General features: G+C 35.8%; 1 protein-coding gene across 1 annotated transcript in view; it reads left to right on the top strand.

Annotated features, from left to right (window-relative positions):
* The first annotated feature begins 1,740 nt into the window (after positions 1-1,740).
* Positions 1,741-17,319, top strand: part of LOC113238299 (inositol-trisphosphate 3-kinase B) — a 65,165-nt gene continuing 49,586 nt past the window's right edge. The window contains exon 1 of the mRNA XM_026475136.1: positions 1,741-2,235. Within this exon, the coding sequence (XP_026330921.1) occupies positions 1,741-2,235 (495 nt within the window). The remainder of the gene's footprint in view (positions 2,236-17,319) is intronic.

Consider the following 17,319-nt stretch of genomic DNA (forward strand, 5'->3'; position numbering starts at 1 on the left):
TCCAGAAATCTTTTGAAAGGGCTATGTTGGATATCTCTTTTATCTCTTTCATTTTTTTTCTCGATTCAGAAACAGAGATCCGATTCGTTCAACCTGATCGACTTAGCTAAGATGCTAGGCAGCCAGCATAGCACCTCGTGAAAGAGGATCTTTATCCAGGTAGGTAATGCCACTTTACCTATTTCTGCCGCCAAGCGGTAATGTGAGCATTACTTAGATCGGGTTTTGAAGGGTAAGGTGCTGGTGAAAATATAGGCACATGGGACTTGTCAACTTACGTCTCTGAGTGACGGGTGCAGTGCCTGTGCCCCTCAGATCTTTGCGATATAAAGCTCTGAGTGGCACTGCAACTGTCATGGATAGACGTGTCTCTTATAACCTGGTGCACGACTTGTTACTACCCTAGAGAGCTTTAGAATAGATTATGTTGGCATAGAACATAGTATACTACACAATAAGACTTACTTTTTTCGAGTTTCTTTCTCGGTTCAGAAACACAGAGATTGTTCTGTCTGATCGACATAGAGGTGATAGCCAGTAGAAGGTGGTAGTGGGCAGGCTATAGATAAAAACAGATGCGGTAGAATGGTGATTGAGTGGAAACCCGGAGAAGGGTATAGAAGCGTAGGCAGACAATTGATGCGCTGCCGACCTTGTCAAAATAACAGATAAATTGGATGAGGAACACACAAAATCAGAAGGAATGGAGTGTATCAGAAGAGACCAGAAAGAAAATATGAGACTATTTTGTTGAGATCGGTGGAATTTTTATTCTTTTGAATACGAAGTCTGTGAATGATATTAATTCAGGTATTTAAATAGTGTCTTACAAATGTCAATTGTTTGTAAATACTATTGTTGTTTGTTCAAAGGCCACGAACTTAGTTTGCATAGATTCTTGTTATTTTGAGACCTTCAGTTGTAGTGCGTCATTCACGAAGAGTTTACAAAAGTGCCTCATCAATAATACTTTTTACATAATGGTTATACACCGCCCTAATCTCATTATACATATAATAATGTACCTTTTTGTAAGATCTATCCACGAATTAAAAACATTCTATTTAATGGAATTTATGAGAATAGAGAATAGTTTAATAAAATATTTACATTTAACACAAACCATTATGGCATCAGTATGGCATTGAAAAACACGCAAAGTACATAAATATGTAGATGTATATATTTTTTATCAAGTTCAAAATATCTTCTTGAACTTAAATCAACTATTTTTTGTATTGTATATATCTACCATGTACTAAAGAATTCCATTGTTTTTGTAATACCTAATCATGAATTATTATTTGTAAAGCAGGTACTCATTATTGTTGTTAATATTATTATGAGGATAATTAAAGAGCAAAATATTACTTTTATTGACGTCACTGTACGGTAGAATGCACTCGAATTGTGCTGTTGTGGACATTGTAGCATATAAATTTTGGTCACGTTTTGGTCATTAATGTCATTATCACCCGCATTATCTTACGGTTACGGGTCGATAGCTAATTTAATTGCACCTAGAGCCCCCGTGTTATATTGCGAGAGCGCGAAGTTAAGAACTAAAGTCGCACACGCAGTGTTCTCTGCGCGCGCGACGACGACGCGCGCGTCTCTCGAAAACAAATGATCGTGAGCTACAAAGTGACAGTTTAAATAGTAACCTTATTGAAGATGTCTTTAACCCTCCTACCAAAAACAGGTGGAAGACAGTTTTCAGTGAAGTGATTATCAATAATAATGCCGGAGTGCCCCGAACTGTTCACGTTCACTATTCCCATAATACGCTACACCATGGAGTCGGATGATCAGCCTTCTGATGACAATCAGCAGCCCGTGAAGAAGATATCTCTTACCCCTATTAAAATAGAGGCTCCAGATAATGGGAGAAGACTGTCTGAACCAAGGTATTACATCCCTCCTCAGTGTAACAATAGACTATCACCAAGAAGTGCGAGAAAGCGCGATTCGAGGAGGAATTCCAAGTCCGAATTGAAGGATGATTCTCATACTAAAGAGACTTTTGGTCCTAAGCCGTGTAATTGTGCCGATTGTAGAGCATCTAGTCCATTGCCTCCTGGCTACGGTCCGGAGACTTTATCACCTGGATATGAACAGATGAGGAGTTCTCTATCTAACGTGCCGTGGACAGAGGATTTTACGGAAGCCTCGAGTGATGATCTCAGTTCGGAATGGGATTCGGATGTGGCTGAGCCTCCGCCGCCTGCTCCTAAGGTAATTTTATAATGTTTTATTATTGAGGTCGGTATAGAGATGCTTCTAGAACACGTTAAATAGAATTTAAGTTATTTGCATTGGAATTTTGTCATGGATTTGTTGTCTTTCGTAACAATGTATTGAATTGTAACAAAAATGGCAAATAGGCTTCTAACAGAAGTACATCTTTCTGAGAATACTATAAATAATGTTAAAATCGTCACTATACTTTTGGCTTGGTTATAAAATTTAGGGAAATAATAACATACGAAATAATACAATAATTTAAATATTTAAGGATTCAACGCAAAAATTCATACATCGGTTTTCAATTCTATTTTAGCATAAATTGTAATATAATATCATTCTCATTTTACAATCATTACGAATTCACTTGAAACTGGTTTACAAATGTCGATTAGAATCTACGTTACATTTTTGTTATAAAGATGTATACGTGTACCTGTATAACGTGCGTTTGCACTAGATAGTATTTTTTTTATTTAAGTAAGTAAGTTGTTTGTACCAAAAATATTCATGAAACATAATCTTCAGGTTCAGTTTGGTCATAAAATTTTTATATTCAAATTTATTCGTTAAAAAACTCTGTAATTGATGAAATAACAATTTTTTTATTAAGTGGTAAGATATGTTGGTAATGGTTATTGGAAACATTAGTTAATGAATAACGTGGAGGACAAGTTTAATTGCAAAAATCATTGAAGAATTCTCAGTTAAACAATTTCCAGAAGCAATATGACTAATGTGAAAACAACGTGTCAGTTTTTCAGTAATAACAAATGTATGTAGTAGCGGTACAACTCCTTGTGAAAGAGTTCGTCCAGGAATGTACTGCGGTCTTAAATATTTCTGCCGCCAAGCAATAATGCTCACATTACAACATTCCGGTTTTGAAGGGTAAGGGTGCTGGTAAAATTACAGCCACATGGGACTTGTCACTTACGTCTCAGGGTGACGGGCGCAATGGCAGTGCTCCTCAGATATATGTATTTGCGTTTTAAAGGTCTGAATGGCACAGTAACCACAATGTTACGTGTCGGCTACCGCCAGGCCCACGACTTGTTTGCCTCGTCACGAGGTATTATAAAAAAAATGCTTCGTCAACCATACCCCTCGTTGAGCTTATTATGAAATACACAATACTATGCTGCCGCGTCTTTGTGACAAGTTATCCCGCGGGACCCGTCGTACAATTAAGCAAACAACTGATAGTGTGGTGGGTATTTTTTAAGTCCCTACCGTACTACCATAGAGATGGTTTGTTTAATATTGAGCGATATGGTGTCAGAGTTCGGATAAGAAAGGAGCAAATTGTTCATTCAACGGTTTTTATTCGTATTATTGAATGAAAATACTTTTAACAAATACTCGTATTACACAATCGTAATATTATAGATTTTACATGCCAAACAATATTTGATAAAAGTTTTCTACATGTTTTTCGATATCTTTTACTGAAAAAAAGCTAAAATTTAAATTAAATTAATTAATTTAATTTAAATTTAATTAATTTATTTTTTTACTGCGGCGATGATATTTTATAGATATGCAACTTACTTCGTTAAAAAATATCGTTTTTTGTGAGAAATCACGCACTAATGTCGGAGACATTGTTATCACTTGGCGATATGACAATAGTAATATCACGATATTCGCTGTTTCTATGTTTAACTGACTGGTTTTTATTGTAAAATGATTGTGAAAGTCGTGGCTGCGACGACATTCCTTTTTTGGTTGCTGTAGAGTTCGTCCAGGGAATAAGCAGTAACGTGAAAATTACTGTGTTTCGGTTTTGAATGGTAAGGGTGCTGTTGAAATGGCACATGGGACTTGGCAACGTATGTCTCTGGGCGACAGGTGCAGTAGCAGTGTCCCTCAGATCTGCGATTTAAAGCTCTGAGTGGCACTGCAACAGCTATGGACGGGCATGTCGCTTACCAAGCACACAACTTGTTTCTCATGTCACTATTGGTATCACAAATAATAAAATTACGTCGTTCGTCGCGGATCATCAGAATACTCCCAAATAATTGTAATTGTTTTCAGCAATGTTCTATGACCTGTTATTTTTGGTAAAAACATTTACATACATCTTTACTAAATGTTCGTACGCAAAAGCACGCGTAATCTTAATAGTTACCCAGATTTGAAAGGTCCGATGTGAGAAAAGATGTGAGAACTGAGGATCCATACATTTAAGGCTGTAACTTTTTATTTATTTCTATAAATCCAGGACGCTTTCTACAATTGTTTTACAAGTATTACTAAAACTTGGACCACTGCATTTGCAAATACGTCATGTGGTCACATCCAAAATTTCGTCCATGTCATTAAATTCGATACTGGCAAAATAGTGTCTCTATCTGGGGTAGATAAAGTTGCCATAATAGGAAAAAAAACGTTATTTGTATAGCACGTTGCTTGAGAATCTAAACTAATCTACCTCGATTTAAATGACTAAGAAAGTTAATGACTATATCTAGTACACGTAAATTCGTTCGTTTTTCGTTCCTTATCTTCTCCATGAATATTACAAAATGTCATTATCACGCTAATTTGCATATCGAAAATGAATCCATCCTTTGTCCGGTGGAATACTTCATAATAACAACTTTTGCGTGTGTAGGGACGATAATTGTTCATTAAAATACATACATTGTTTGAATAACATGAGTGTGTAACAAACAGGTTTTTAAATTTACTTTTTGATTAAGACTAGTGCGGTAATATGTGGTGTCTTTTTTATTATTTTATAAAAAAGCTTAGCAATGTCGTCGCTCTACTAAATGGCGTAACTCGTATTAAGCTATTTTTCCGGGGAATGTATTTTCGGTTTAGCATTGCTCATTTTGAACACGTGTCGTTATCAAAAAGTTTGCTTTTAAAATGCTGATTTGAAGCTGACTTACTATTTACTTAGTTATTTTTCATGATACCAAGTAACAAGACGAATAATTCGTCCACACTAATGCTCACACTATTGCTTGACGACAGAAATAGGTAAGGTAGCAGTACTTCCTTGGACGAACTCTTTCACAAAAAGCTCTGCTGCTGCTTTTAGATATGTAGATATATCAATGGGTAGATATGACTGTTCGTGAGACGATATTTCTTAGATTTTTTTATATATTTATCATCAGCAAGATGTCTAAGCTATAGACCTTTCTAATTAAATGCCATAACTTACTTTCCTGTCGGCTATCCGCGTTTTCTCTGACATATAATAATACTAACAGTTTAAATGACAACATTGATGGAAAGAGAATATCACTGTTGACGGTATTACATTGAATGATGTTATAATATTATGTTTAATTAGAATTATGACTATCTCACTGCCATAAACCTTTTCTAAACATAAACTTCTTGAAAACAGATTGACTTTGTCATAATCGCTGGAGTCTTTCATTCCTACGTAGGTTGTTCAGAGTTCAGTTTAGTTGATTAAATATTATGTATTTAACGGTGAAAGAAAACATCATAATAAATTAAACCTGCACGTCAGAGAAAGGTTTATGAAGTGGGTATGGGTTTCTAAATTTTAAAATCTTGAGCGAGATATACCTAGGTCTTGTGTTTGGACATAGATTTTATGTGTTATTTATTATATGGGAGTAAATAAAACTCACAAACGAGGTTCTCAATAATTTTAAATGGATGACCTAATAAAAGGTCATCACTCAAAAAAATGTGGAACGTATAACAGCAAATGCACACACTCCTAACGCATAACACTCATAGTCCCGCACTAGGGAAACCTTGTGTCGCAGGTGCCATGTACACGCACATAGACAACGACAAATTACACTTAAATCCATGAGATAAATGAATATGGCCATACAAATATTTCTCCCAGTCAGGGAATCGAAGTCAGGACCTCTGCAGCATGGTAACCGTTCGGCTACGAAGGCAGTCATGTATGTAGCCCGAAGAAAAGAAAGGTTGAGTTATGGTTGATCCTTTGTTAGACGAGTCCCGAGTCCAGCAATGAGACTTTTCTTGATGATTAAACTCTCATGTCATACATAAGTGAGACACTTATACTCGTATCGGTTTTCGAATTAGTGTCAATCAAAATTACTAATTTGGTACTTTCTTTTACAACCTATTTATTCATTTTGACCTAAATGTAGGTTACACCATCAATCATTCTCAAAGTGGCGTGTCCATGGTATCGAATGCAAGTACATTTACCGTTACTCTATCGTGCCAATAACCGCTTTCAAGCTCGTACATTGTGTATTGAATGAGTAAGTCAAATTTCGTATGGCGCTTGGCATGAATTACCAAGTTGCATATAGTAAGTGCGTCTAGACATAATAATAAACATGTTTAGTCATAATGTGTAACGTTTGTGATGTTATGACTAAAACAAAGCAGAATCGGTACACTTACATCTAGACTTCAGATTAAAATTGAACTCTACGCTGCTCGTTATAAGAATGGTTCAAAGAGTAAAACTGAATATCTACCTACTTGTTTCGTCATGCTTTCATTGTAAATTCGTTCGTCTTTGTTCTATAAGAAAGACATTCAATCAACTTTGTTATTATTATAAAATTATACTTTTTTATATAATATCAAGTGATGGGACGAAAAGTCGTGCGCCTAATGGTACACGCCTGTCCATAACAGTTGCAGTGCCACTCAGAGATTTAATTGCAAAGATCTGAGGGGCACTGCCACTGCGCCCGTCACCCTGAGACATTTCCTACGTGCCTGTAATTTCACCAGCACCCTTAGCCTTCAAAACCGGAACACAGTAATGCTGACATTACTGCTTGGCGGCAGAAATAGTTAAAGTGGCAGTACTTTCCTGAACGAACTCTTTCAAAAGGAGCTCTAAAGATACTTAAAAATTGGAAATGGTATTTCAGTAGGTATTTGCAAAAGAGGCTATCAGCGCAAAAGTACCTCCCTAATGCTTTCTTAACTTTACCCTGGAGGTCTACCACGAAATACGAAGCAACGATCGAAGATAGTGATTTGACATAAGTATACAATGATACCTTATACCGAAACGTCAAATGAGAGGTATCATGTGGAATTTTGACATTACTTTCATCACAAAACTGACATGTGTAGGACGTATGAGCTTCGTTGCGGATGCTGTTACGTAGCATCGTATTTCGTGGTAGACCTCCTGATAACTATAGCACTGGGAATTCCCTAATTTATAGTTTATCACGTTATTACATTGCTTGCCACGCAGTCGCAATACAAATTTAAACTTCGACTTTTTCTAATTAAATTATTTCGGTGTTATTGATTTTTCAGTGCTAAATTCTCAACTTTTCCGGGTTACCCAGGTCAGACTATTTGACAAGAAAAAACAATCATGTATTGGTTTAACGATTCACACATTGATGTCACAAACTAAGGACAACCGTAAAAATATTGAGTGTTACAAAGTGTAAAAATCTTAGTTAAAATAAGATATTTACATATTTTTGGTGCTAACACATACAATATGGCGCTTTAATTTTGCAAGAATTTGTATAGTACGAATTTAGGAAATAATTTAGCCTCACACCATATCTGCCTAAAAACGGGTCGCATAATATCTGTCTCTTTCTGTCGTAGTTGCATTTCGACAATAGTTTGTGTTTACTTTTTTATATTAATACTATTTTATTTTAATTAATATTGTTTATATTAGTGACGATCATAGTTATCCCTTAACATTATATTTCAAATTGTAATGTTGTGACATTAATAATATTCATCTTAAAGACAGAACGCCGAACAGTATAGTCAGATAGCGTTGTGGTATGAAAGATGATGTAGTGATCAAGATACAGAGGGAGATGCTTCGATCGTTTGGTCATGTAGAAAGAATGAATGTTAGTAGATTGATGACACATGATTAGAAGTAGATATCGGCGTATATATCTCAATCAGGTTGGGGATCTCGTTAAAAAAGGCTGAGTTAAGCGCACCAGGCATAAACGGGCGTGAGGCAAAAAAGGTTAGTTAGGAGCGTAGACAGGGTTTGTGGGAGACAGGTATAGCGATATGTATATGTAATAACATGAAATAAATGCTTCTATTCTATTCAATCGGAGAGCTATTTTGTTATGAAGTTATTTGTATGTCATGAAGATATTTATGTTTCTTTTATTCTTTTGCGGCTTCGGTGAACCAGTATTTAGCAACATGGATATTAGATGAGTAGCGGTAGACCTTCTTACGAAAGAGTTCGTCCAGAGAAGTACTGCCACCTTACCTATTTTTGCCGCCAAGTTGTAATGTGAGCATTACTGTGTTCCGGTTTTGGAGAATAGAGGTGCTGGTGAAATTACACGCAAATGGGACTTGTCAATTTATGCCTCAGAGCGACGGGTGTAATGACAGTACACTTCAGATCTTTGTGATTTAATGTTTTGAGTATCACTACAACTGTTGTGGAGTGGCTTGTTGCTTACCACCAGGCGCACGACTCGTTCGTCCCGTTACTTGGTATCACAAAAAAGGAGGTCCGGGGTTCCCGGTATTCTGGGTAGCGACTCGAAATCAATTGCAGTGCCACTCAAAGCTTTAACGCAAAGATCCGAGGGACACTGCCACAGTACCTGTTACCTCGACACCTAAGTTGACAATTCCTATGTGCTTGTAATTTCACCGGTACCCGGGTACCGGTTCCGGTTTGGAAGGGTAAGCAATGCTCACATACGCAGTAACGTACTTCCGAAGTTCCAACTCTTTCAGGAGGAGCTCTACTGCTACTAATTTTTTAAAACTTGTACCAGTAGAGCTCCTTGCCCCTTGTTATTCACTGTCAATGTACTTATATTTTTGAAAGCGCTATCCAAATTAACTTGAGCCTACACACCTTAATTGAGCCTTAGAAAAATACAACCGGTTCATTCAATCTTTTTTGTACATTTGACACCCACTAATTCCATAATGATTGTGGTCCAAATAAATCACGAAGAACATTACGAAGTTTTTGCAGAGCCGTGCGGTGGCAACGCCTTCAATATGACGAAGATCAATGTGCTATTGAAAAAAATTGTAATTGGTATATTTCTACCTCACATTTTTAGCGAAATTTAGTCAGTTGGAGAGTTTATTAATTATAAGTGACGGGATGAACACGTCGTGCGCCTGATGGTAAGCTACATGCCTGTCTACAACAATTGCAGTGCCACTCAGAGCTTTAAATTGCAAAGATCTGAGGGGCGCTGTCACTGCGCCGACCCCTGAGACATAAGTTGACAAGTTCCACGTGCCTGTTATTCCATTAGCACCTTTTACCCTACAAAATCGGGACGCAGTAATGCTGACATTACTGCTTGGCGGCAGAAATAGGTAAGGTGGTAGTACTTCCCTGAACGAACTCTTTCACAAGGAGCTCTACTGCCCTTAAAAAGAAAGAAGAATAGAATAGAAAGATATGTTTGTTATCATACACCTATGATTTTATAAGCACACTTTGGGCAGTTCTTATAATAAGCAGCTTAGAGTTGAATTTTAATCTTAAATGTCAAGCATGACTTGCTCGTGACCCTGTAACACATATCAGCTATAAATATTCCATATACATAATATTATATATCCAAAAAGTTTGTGTGTTACGTACACTCCTCCACAAAACCATACTCACATTTACGAATTCTATGTAAATGACGTAAGGTACAGTAAAGAGCACATTCAGTTTAATGTCACTTTTCTCATCACACGCATTACAAAGTTGAATTTAAATCATAACTCAGCCGTGACCATGGGACTTTTAAAGGGCCCAAAACGTCGGCTTGTTTAAATAAAAAAAAATCGACCTCAAAATTTCGTGGAATTACATCTATTTGCCAAGTAAAACTTGAAATAGGTGAGCGGAAAATACGAGAAACCGGATTCATCTCCTAGTTCGCCACCCTTAGAGGTGGAATATTTTCTTCAAATTTAAATGGGAAATGGGACCAATACGGAGATACCCTGTTTCCAACAAAAAAGAATATACATACAAAAACAAAATACAGTCGAATTAAGAACCTCCTACTTTTTTTGAAGTCGGTTAAAAAAACAAATATACGAATTTAGATCCGATTGTTTGATGTGCTCTTGATTCTGTACAATTTTCAATAAATAATTTTAGCAATATGCACAACAGCTGTGTCCTCGCATATGACGTATATTATCGTATATTTACTACCTTATTACCGTGAATTATTTACGTTATATCTAAAGCAAATGTATAGGTACTCTTGAATGAACGAAATGATGAATGAAATATTGTTTATTGCACGTTAAAAAAGTATAAGACAACACAGAACATTAATGTTAGTATCATAGGATAAGCTAATATACAATAGGCGACGTTATTGCTAAGTAGTAATTTCTTCCAGGCAATCTTAGGAAATTTGAGAGTTGGAAATGGGGTGCAACCAAAGAATGTCTTCTAGTGATAGTGATTGAAATAAATATAACATAAAATAATAGTATTCAATGAGTAGTGACACATTGAATACTAATAATGTATAGATTATTCAAACTACCTAAAGTAATATTACGAAATATGCGAAAGTAAATCTGTCTTTTTTTTTTCACGCCTAAATCGCTGAATTAAGTTTGATGAATGGTATAGATTTAGATGAGACCTCGGAGAAGTACATAGGCTACTTTTGTCACAAAAATAAAGGGGGTGATATAGAAAATTTGTATGGAGAATCAAAAAAATGTGAAAATTAGTATAATACAGTACGTAAGTAATACATATAATAAAATTTACTTACATACTTTTATAGAGAACAAAATTAATGACATTGTTGGCTGTTTCTGTTGAAAGAAACTAGTACGCAAGGCGTGAAGTATACAAATGATTATAATACAGTATTACGAAACTTTAGCTCCATTTTCAATAGGTAATAATTTATTGTAGTTTGTATAACATTGGCGTGTGCCTGTGCCGCGTGCGTAGATGAGAACATTACAGCGTACGAACAGTCCCCATGCAGGCGTATGAAATAAACCGATGTCGCGTCGTAATAAACCATGTACTCGTATGTGCGTCAACGTTTTGTTCTGTGGTATGTTATGAAGAATTTATACATTTTGTTTTATACAGTTACATAGTGTACACAATGTCGGTTATTACTCGTTTCAATGTATATTTTTTTGTTAGAACTTTGGATATAACATTTTTATATAGTATCCGAAATCGGAGTTTTTGTTTGCAAACTATTGACGGACGTGTGATTACAGTCACAGTTATAGCCAGCGAATGCGTAAAATGTTTGTATACAACACAGGCCACATAAATACTAGTATACAAAATGTTGTTTCTTTTTATGACCGCTAGGGGCGCTATGTAATTTGCCATACAAAATTGTGAAGTAACTTACGCGGTCGCTAGCGATAACTGTCATGGTATACTCGTGGCAGAGGCACTGAACATGTCCGTGTTAGCTTACAAGTGTGAAATACTCATATATCGACATTTTTACCTCCTTTTTTATCGTATCGATGGTATATTATTGTATAATACTTGCCAATCGCAAGTTGCTCGCCGGTTGTTGCCCAGTTGACATGCGGGAAGGCTCCTTTGGTGCACCCCAATTTTTAACTAAAAGGAAGAGGTTCTCAATTCTACTGCATTTTTTTGTGTGTATGTTACGGCAATTGAGAACCGATTTTGATGATTCTTTTTTTGTTGGAAAGAGGGTACTTCACCATTGGTCCCATTTAAATTTGAAGAAAAATTCCACGTCAAGTGTGGCAAACTAGGGGATGAATCCGGTTTTGCGCACTTTCCGGTAACCGATTGTTAACTTTTTAATTTGCATGATGTATATATAAGCAAAGTTTGAAGTCGGTTTTTTTAAATTATCATTAAATTGTTGTGATTTCCTGCTAATACAGGTTTTTCGAGTGATTCTGGGTTGATTTTGCGTTCTTGTGAATTTCGTAAACTTATTTAGTCGCAGTAGAGCTCCTTGAGAAAGTATTCGTCCAGGGAAGTTCGTTACTGCGTATGTGAGTAGTGCTAGTGAAATGACAGGCACATAAGACTTGTTAACTATTGTCTCCGGGTGACGGGCGCAGTGGGGTACCTAAATGCTTCTTCTATTATCGTTTTAAATTACAAAAAATTGTAATAAATTTTTATTGTTTATTATAATGAGTCGTCGGATTCTTCTCCATATGAACGGGAATCATCACTTGAATCCTCTTTAACATTAATTATTAATTATTGAGTACACAAATTGTCAAATGCAACATCACGATCCCAATCACACAATATCTTCTTTTTGGAACCCGTTCACATTCACGACTTAAACTTCTTCATAAATAAAGTCGATGGTTATAAAAAAATCGAATCGTAAACGCAGCAGGACATCACTAATTGATTAGAATTCGAGCTTTCAAAAGTTAAAGAAATGGTTGGACGGAGTATAAAATGAGTCAATGCCATCTACTAACTGTATGATGAACAAAGTTGCTTAGAGAAGTCTATTGTATAAATTATTTTTGTTATTTAAGCATACTACTTACTTCCTTAGTATTGCAAAGTCTATAGGCAGCGGCTATTACTTTCCATCAGACGCCATAAAAACCCACTGCACCATTTTTACAAAAGACATTAGTTAAAGCAAGAGTATATTTAATCAACTACTTAATATAGAAGTAGGTATTCTAGTATGACAGTCAGTAATGGCTATTAAATGTAACAGGCGAGTACATAAACCTGTCTCGTACAATCAACGTGAACCAGTTGTGAAAACCAATCGACTGTTACGACACAATGTCATATAGTTTAATAATAGTTGTAATATGAGCAAGCTGAAGTATTTTTATACGCATGGAAATGTTGAAATTATTCTCGTTTAAATACGTATCCAGATCAAATTCAAAATTACTCAACTGGACATGCGTCTCAGAGACACACTGTATCGCTAACGATTTTGTTAATGTAGCCTTCTGAAACCACACGATGTATCGAACGCGAGCTGAGTTTTCGTACGCCATTTTTAATAAAAAAAAATATATTAAAAAAAAATCGGGATAATATCGTTTGTCTCTAGGACAATATGCAATACAAAAAAAAAAAATTAATAAAACAAGCAAGTTTTGACTCACCCAATAGGACTATGGAATACATATCTCTCATTGATAATTGTAATGGTTAAATATTTTTTTTTATAATACTCAGTGACGGGACGAGCAAGCCGTGCGCCTGGTGCTAAACAACACGCCTGTCCATAACCATTGTAGTGCCATTCAGAATTTTAAATCACAAAGATATGAGCAGCACTGCCACTGCGCCCGACACCCTGAGACATAAGTTGACAAGTCCCAAATGCCTGTAATTTCACCAGCACCTTTACCCAAACCGGAACGCAGTAATGCTTACTGCTTGGCAGCAGTTGAATTCTTTCACAAGCTCTACTACTACTGTAATACAATTAAACAACATGGGGTACTTCATAAAATGAGTAAACAGGGCTATCAAAGGCTGGCAACGTTACAATTCTATACATAAAGAAAAGAAGAACCTTACACATAAAGCACAAATTAAAAGAAACTTAGAGTCTATGTATTAAAGACAGTATTATAAATGATTAAGTCTACAAATTATGTGTTACGTTGCATTTGTAAATCTTCTTTGTGAAACTTAATTCTCCGCATTGTCCAGATAAATTCCAAAAAACTAAAGTTAAAGTTCAAATTCCTTATTAGGAATCCATCCTTTAACCTTGTAGTTCCCTAAATCTAAATTTAGTATTATTTTAATTTGGCTTTTAGAGCCAATAAAACCAATAAATAAACCAATTCTTCCTATTGCATTACTTTTCATTTCATTTTTTTTTTTAAATTTCGGTTAGTTGGTAGCTCTGTAATCTTCTTCTTGTCTCTTTTGAGGAGAAATACTATCGTGTGAAACCAAAACTATGCAAATTCCAGCATAGTACTTTGTAATTTAATTACAACAAAAATCTAACGGATGTTATGAGGCAAAACAAATGAATTAGTTATTCGACGTAAACGTAAGCTAATCTAAGTATAATTGTTGTGGCTGGACAGAACTTAAAATGATGTTTTTGATATTACTGGGTAAAATAGCTCAGTTGCACTCTGAATGCGACTCCACGCTTTGATGTTACGTAGTTAAAGATGTCCTTCTATGGTCAACTTGTGTTTTTCCAGGTACTTTGCTCATCATCAACATTACTTTAATATTGTGCCTATTGTACCTAAGAACGTGACCCAGAGATATATTTTTCTTTTTGTGATTTGGAAACTCATTCAGTTCTTTGATGTACAGTCGCATTTTGCCTTTGGATAGTCCCTGTATGTTCATTTAAGTGCATTTGTATATTGTTGCATTGTGCTATTCCCTCCGCGTGGGTGTCACATATCTAAGTGCCATTGGAAGTAGTTAAACAACCTTATATACATCTTCAACTATACGAGACACGAGTACTAAATTGAGTTTTATTTATATTGTATTGACCCCGTTTCAATTGGATAAGCGATGCAAAACTGTCATATGTGTTCACGATGTCGGTTGATGATTCTTTCGACTAGACTACTTCGTCATTTATTATATATAAAACACAAACAAAAACTCGTTCGATCCGAATGGACTCAACAAATCGCAACTCGGTTTATAGCTGGTAAGATCGAATCCAGTGAGATCGAATAATTTTTCGATCTTTGTATCAATAATAATAACAAGTTAGTGGACAATTTCATATATTTCATTAAAAAATGTTTGATATCATCGTAGTACAACATCATGATATTCAATGAATAAAGATGCTTGACATGTTGGGTTAATTTTTAACCGACTGGAAAAAAGGACTCTCAATTTCACCGTATGTTTTTCTTGTATGTATGTTACGCGATAACTACATTTGTGAACCCATTTTGATAATTCTTCTTCAGCAGTGGCCCCATTTAAATTTGAAGAATTTTCCACATCTAAGAGTGGCAAACTAGTTGATGAATGACTTTTGAGGTCGGTTTTTTAAGTACTCTGTACTGAGATTATGTGTTATTATCTTTTGACATTCTGTACGAGCAACAGAGGGCGGGGTTGATGAGAGACCTGTTCTTTAACCAATATCCATAGGTGCTATAAATTATATATTAGGTAATCTCCACACGAAACGGGCAAAATACTGTTACTATTTCTTGAATCGGCTCTTCTGCAGCGCCATCCAGACATGTAAGCTATAGTTTAGAATACGATGGAACTGACATGTACATTGTACAAAAGCTCCTAAATAAATAAAGATTAAAAAAAATGTTTTAATATTTATAAAACATTTTTAAAGCTATGCTGGCATTGTGATGTCTATAGTGCAATGCGATACTATTAGCATAGTATACATTCGTATGGAATTGCGACTCCGCAACAACTTGACGTAGTGTTGTTAGGGATTCTTTGCTATCAATATAATGCTAGCCGGGTAATAAAACTTTTACGACAGCTGCTTCCGGAGGGTAATGTTTTTACAGCTCAAGAACAGGCTCTAATATGTATGTGTACCACTTTGAAGGTATGTCATATTATATGATAGAATTAGCCTGAGATACTAGAATGTAAATTAAAACTGAGAAGAAGTTTAACACCATAATTGATTTCCTCGGTGGCCCAACTGTTTATAATGTGGGCGCTGGATGAGGAGATCTCGGGTTTGATTCCTGGTAAGACTGAATTGGGAAATGAACTTTTCTTAAATGGTTCAGGGGGTCTTCACTCGTTCCAGCGAAGTAAGTAAGTAAGTAATATTCGATCAAATTAAAATAAAATATCAGGTATAAAGCTTCATTCGCATCATGCATCTTTTAATTTTGTCGAGTATTATTTATTTGACAGTAATTGTTTGGGACGGATGTCGGACTATGGAGAACCATAGTACAGACCTTGGTCTGGGTATTCACGGAACTCCCTAGTGGAATTCCATTCCACTAGGGAGTTCCGTGTACTATGAGTACCACATTTACACTAGTAAGACCAAACATATGGTGTGGTTGTTTGGTACCTACATTATTATTACAAAAAATTGCAGAACTTAGAATGGTTAAGCGTATTTACTCGTGTGTTGCTTTGCTCTAATAAACAGAGTAACTGTTTTTTTAATTTAAAAGTTATTTGAGCAAATTATTATGGCAATTTACAAAATAAGGCACATTTTACTCTTATAAAATCCGTTGAATTCAGCAATCATGCTAATAATAGATGGTAAACTACAATGGTGGAAGTGGTGTTTTTGTCGTTAATTAAACAGCCTAGTTCCCACGATGCACTTTCCATTTTTTTGTTAAACTAGGTCTTAATTAATTAGGAACCGACCACGAGACATGATTATGAAACGGCGTCTGCGTCGGCGCACATTGATAACCCCAATGCCCTCACTGCTCCAGACAGACGACAACTGTGGACCTTATTTACGTATCATAAAGACCAACAAATTTGACAAGCTGGCCACTGTGGTTAGAATGACGCAAAAAGGAATTTTCCTCGTAACAGTCGAGACTGATGAACTTTGTATGGGTTTAAAGCTTTCAATACAGTGGTTCGTAAGTGGAACGTCACTTGGAAGTTTCTGGAAATCATCGTATTTCCTATACATGGGAAGAAAGTTTTTTTATGACACCAAGTTACGGGACGAACATCACCAAAGCTTTGAATCGCAAAGATCTGAGGGTCACTGCCACTGCGCCCGTCAACCTGAGACATAAGTTGAAAAGTCCCATTTGAGTTCTTAGGTTATCGCCAAGCAGTAATGTGAGCATTAACCGTGACCATGGGACCTGTAAATGCCCGAAACGTTGGTTTGTTTGAAAAAACATGTATTCGCGATTTAAATCCGGAAAAATAGTTTGATTTCCTAAGTCCCATTTCTCTGTAATTTGACTAGCACCCTCACTCTTCTTAAATCGATGAGGTGGCAGTACTTTCCTGGATTAATTCTTTTACAAGGAGCTTTACTGCTTCTAAAAATAAATAATTTCGATTTTTCTTAGAATTCGCTATTTGTTTACACAACACGATACTCATAATTAAAAACAAATGAACTCTATTATACGTCATACATTCGTAAATATGAATAAATTATTTTGTTTGGTTTTTAA

This window comes from Hyposmocoma kahamanoa, unplaced genomic scaffold, assembly GCF_003589595.1.
Source record: "Hyposmocoma kahamanoa isolate Upper Pololo Valley unplaced genomic scaffold, ASM358959v1 95, whole genome shotgun sequence".
NCBI lineage: Eukaryota > Metazoa > Arthropoda > Insecta > Lepidoptera > Cosmopterigidae > Hyposmocoma > Hyposmocoma kahamanoa.